The sequence below is a fragment of the Panulirus ornatus genome, unplaced genomic scaffold (genome assembly GCF_036320965.1).
Source record: "Panulirus ornatus isolate Po-2019 unplaced genomic scaffold, ASM3632096v1 CTG_1359_pilon, whole genome shotgun sequence".
In the NCBI taxonomy this organism is placed as follows: Eukaryota; Metazoa; Arthropoda; class Malacostraca; order Decapoda; family Palinuridae; genus Panulirus; species Panulirus ornatus.
Window position 1 is genome coordinate 4,661 of NW_027264107.1, and position 4,280 is coordinate 8,940.

At 43.7% G+C, this 4,280-nt stretch overlaps 1 protein-coding gene across 1 annotated transcript; it reads left to right on the plus strand.

The window, feature by feature from the left end:
• Nucleotides 1-266: 266 nt before the first annotated feature.
• On the plus strand, nucleotides 267-964 carry LOC139748403 (signal recognition particle receptor subunit alpha homolog; the record flags this gene model as incomplete). The annotated part of the gene is made up of 1 exon (XM_071661503.1): nucleotides 267-964. A coding segment is annotated over one exon (612 nt), but the record flags the coding sequence as incomplete, so codon positions are not given.
• Between the last annotated feature and the right edge of the window lie 3,316 nt (nucleotides 965-4,280).

Here is a 4,280-nt window from a genome sequence, read left to right on the forward strand (position 1 = left end):
TCTCCCACTCAATTTCATTTTTTCCCTGCAAAAATCGTCCAAATGCCTCTCTCTTCTCTTTCACTAATACTCTTACTTCTTCCTCCCACCACTCACTACCCTTTCTAATCAACCCACCTCCCACTCTTCTCATGCCACAAGCATCTTTTGCGCAATCCATCACTGATTCCCTAAATACATCCCATTCCTCCCCCACTCCCCTTACTTCCATTGTTCTCACCTTTTTCCATTCTGTACTCAGTCTCTCCTGGTACTTCCTCACACAGATATATATATATGGGAGAAAATTAGAAGGCAAAGTCATTGGAACATTTGAAGGAGTAGCTAGTACTGTGCGAACCACTCTAACTGAAGCTCTAGTACAGCTGCTGACACCTAAACGCCGTCTTGACATTCTGCGTGATGTGGTAGAGGCCAAGTCATCTGGCCGTCCTTATACTATGGCATTTTGTGGTGTAAATGGTGTGGGCAAATCAACCAATTTGGCTAAGATTACTTTTTGGCTTATTGAAAACAATTTCCGTGTACTGATAGCTGCATGTGACACTTTCCGAGCTGGAGCTGTGGAGCAGCTGCGTACCCACATGCACCATCTGAATGCTCTGCATCCCTCTGAAAAACATAATGGAAAAACTATGGTTCAGCTCTTTGAACAGGGATATGGTAAAGATGCTGCTGAAATTGCTCGACATGCCATAGAGCATGCTCGTAAGAATTCCTTTGATGTTGTACTCATTGATACTGCTGGCCGCATGCAAGATAATGAACCTCTTATGAGAGCCCTTGCCAAGGTGCTGGGTGGAGAGCGCGCTGGAGGACGGGTTCGGCAAATGAGGAAGAAGACCGATTTCGACGATGAAGGCCTGCACTGTGGCTGAGAGATTGACTTGAGGAGGCAGAAGTGATATTGTGACAGTGATTGTGTCAGCGTCGCGTCGCCTCGCCGCAGTGTATCGAGACAGACTTCCCCAGAACTTTTAAAGGGGAAGTAAATGTTTATAGTTGTGTTAATGGAGTGATAGTTTTCATGCATGGTGTTTTTGACAAGAAAATAGTGAAGTTGGAGAAAAATGTAGCTTAGACATTGAAGCTTATTGACACAGTGGTGAAATTGATGAGAACTGCTATTGACGTTTGTGTGAATAAATTGTACATCTCCTTTTCCATAGCCAGAGGTTGAACCATTATGTGACATTCATTTTTTTTTTCATTCATTTCAAGCTAAAAGTTTGTTTCTAAATTGTTCTTACATTTTTCATATGTATATATATGTATGTGTGTGTGTGTGTGTGTATGTGCATATGTGTGTGTGTGTGTGTGTGTGTGTATGTATATATATATGTATATTATCCCTGGGGATAGGGGTGAAAGAATACTTCCCACGTATTCCTCGCGTGTCGTAGAAAGCGACTAGAGGGGACGGGAGCGGGGGGCCGGAAATCCTCCCCTCCTTGTATTAACTTTCAAAATGGGAAACAGAAGAAGGAGTCACGCGGGGAGTGATCATCCTCCTCGAAGGCTCAGAGTGGGGTGCCTAAATGTGTGTGGATGTAACCAAGATGTGAAAAAAGGAGAGATAGGTAGTATGTTTGAGGAAAGGAACCTGGATGTTTTGGCTCTGAGTGAAACGAAGCTCAAGGGTAAAGGGGAAGAGTGGTTTGGAAATGTCTGGGGAGTGAAGTCAGGGGTTAGTGAGAGGACAAGAGCAAGGGAAGGAGTAGCAATACTCCTGAAACAGGAGTTGTGGGAGTATGTGATAGAATGTAAGAAAGTAAATTCTCGATTAATATGGGTAAAATTGAAAGTTGATGGAGAGAGGTGGGTGATTATTGGTGCATATGCACCTGGGCATGAGAAGAAAGATCATGAGAGGCAAGTGTTTTGGGAGCAGCTAAATGAGTGTGTTAGCGGTTTTGATGCACGAGACCGGGTTATAGTGATGGGTGATTTGAATGCAAAGGTGAGTAATGTGGCAGTTGAGGGAATAATTGGTATGCATGGGGTGTTCAGTGTTGTAAATGGAAATGGTGAAGAGCTTGTAGATTTATGTGCTGAAAAAGGACTGATGATTGGGAATACCTGGTTTAAAAAGCGAGATATACATAAGTATACTTATGTAAGTAGGAGAGATGGCCAGAGAGCGTTATTGGATTACGTGTTAATTGACAGGCGTGCGAAAGAGAGACTTTTGGATGTTAATGTGCTGAGAGGTGCAACTGGAGGGATGTCTGATCATTATCTTGTGGAGGCTAAGGTGAAGATTAGTATGGGTTTTCAGAAAAGAGGAGTGAATGTTGGGGTGAAGAAGGTGGTGAGAGTAAGTGAGCTTGGGAAGGAGACCTGTGTGGGGAAGTACCAGGAGAGACTGTGTACAGAATGGAAAAAGGTGAGAACAATGGAAGTAAGGGGAGTCGGGGAGGAATGGGATGTATTTAGGGAATCAGTGATGGATTGCGCAAAAGATGCTTGTGGCATGAGAAGAGTGGGAGGTGGGCTGTTTAGAAAGGGTAGTGAGTGGTGGGATGAAGAAGTAAGAGTATTAGTGAAAGAGAAGAGAGAGGCATTTGGACGATTTTTGCAGGGAAAAAATGCAATTGAGTGGGAGAAGTATAAAAGAAAGAGACAGGAGGTCAAGAGAAAGGTGCAAGAGGTGAAAAAAAGGGCAAATGAGAGTTGGGGTGAGAGACTATCAGTAAATTTTAGGGAGAATAAAAAGATGTTCTGGAAGGAGGTAAATAGGGTGCGTAAGACAAGGGAGCAAATGGGAACTTCAGTGAAGGGCGTAAATGGGGAGGTGATAACAAGTAGCGGTGATGTGAGAAGGAGATGGAATGAGTATTTTGAAGGTTTGTTGAATGTGTCTGATGACAGAGTGGCAGATATAGGGTGTTTTGGTCGAGGTGGTGTGCAAAGTGAGAGGGTTAGGGAAAATGATTTGATAAACAGAGAAGAGGTAGTAAAAGCTTTGCGGAAGATGAAAGCCGGCAAGGCAGCAGGTTTGGATGGTATTGCAGTGGAATTTATTAAGAAAGGGGGTGACTGTATTGTTGACTGGTTGGTAAGGTTATTTAATGTATGTATGACTCATGGTGAGGTGCCTGAGGATTGGCGGAATGCGTGCATAGTGCCATTGTACAAAGGCAAAGGGGATAAGAGTGAGTGCTCAAATTACAGAGGTATAAGTTTGTTGAGTATTCCTGGTAAATTATATGGGAGGGTATTGATTGAGAGGGTGAAGGCATGTACAGAGCATCAGATTGGGGAAGAGCAGTGCGGTTTCAGAAGTGGTAGAGGATGTGTGGATCAGGTGTTTGCTTTGAAGAATGTATGTGAGAAATACTTAGAAAAGCAAATGGATTTGTATGTAGCATTTATGGATCTGGAGAAGGCATATGATAGAGTTGATAGAGATGCTCTGTGGAAGGTATTAAGAATATATGGTGTGGGAGGCAAGTTGTTAGAAGCAGTGAAAAGTTTTTATCGAGGATGTAAGGCATGTGTACGTGTAGGAAGAGAGGAAAGTGATTGGTTCTCAGTGAATGTAGGTTTGCGGCAGGGGTGTGTGATGTCTCCATGGTTGTTTAATTTGTTTATGGATGGGGTTGTTAGGGAGGTAAATGCAAGAGTCCTGGAAAGAGGGGCAAGTATGAAGTCTGTTGGGGATGAGAGAGCTTGGGAAGTGAGTCAATTGTTGTTCGCTGATGATACAGCGCTGGTGGCTGATTCATGTGAGAAACTGCAGAAGCTGGTGACTGAGTTTGGTAAAGTGTGTGGAAGAAGAAAGTTGAGAGTAAATGTGAATAAGAGCAAGGTTATTAGGTACAGTAGGGGTGAGGGTCAAGTCAATTGGGAGGTGAGTTTGAATGGAGAAAAACTGGAGGAAGTGAAGTGTTTTAGATATCTGGGAGTGGATCTGTCAGCGGATGGAACCATGGAAGCGGAAGTGGATCATAGGGTGGGGGAGGGGGCGAAAATTTTGGGAGCCTTGAAAAATGTGTGGAAGTCGAGAACATTATCTCGGAAAGCAAAAATGGGTATGTTTGAGGGAATAGTGGTTCCAACAATGCTGTATGGTTGCGAGGCGTGGGCTATGGATAGAGATGTGCGCAGGAGGATGGATGTGCTGGAAATGAGATGTTTGAGGACAATGTGTGGTGTGAGGTGGTTTGATCGAGTAAGTAACGTAAGGGTAAGAGAGATGTGTGGAAATAAAAAGAGCGTGGTCGAGAGAGCAGAAGAGGGTGTTTTGAAATGGTTTGGGCACATGGAGAGAATGAGTG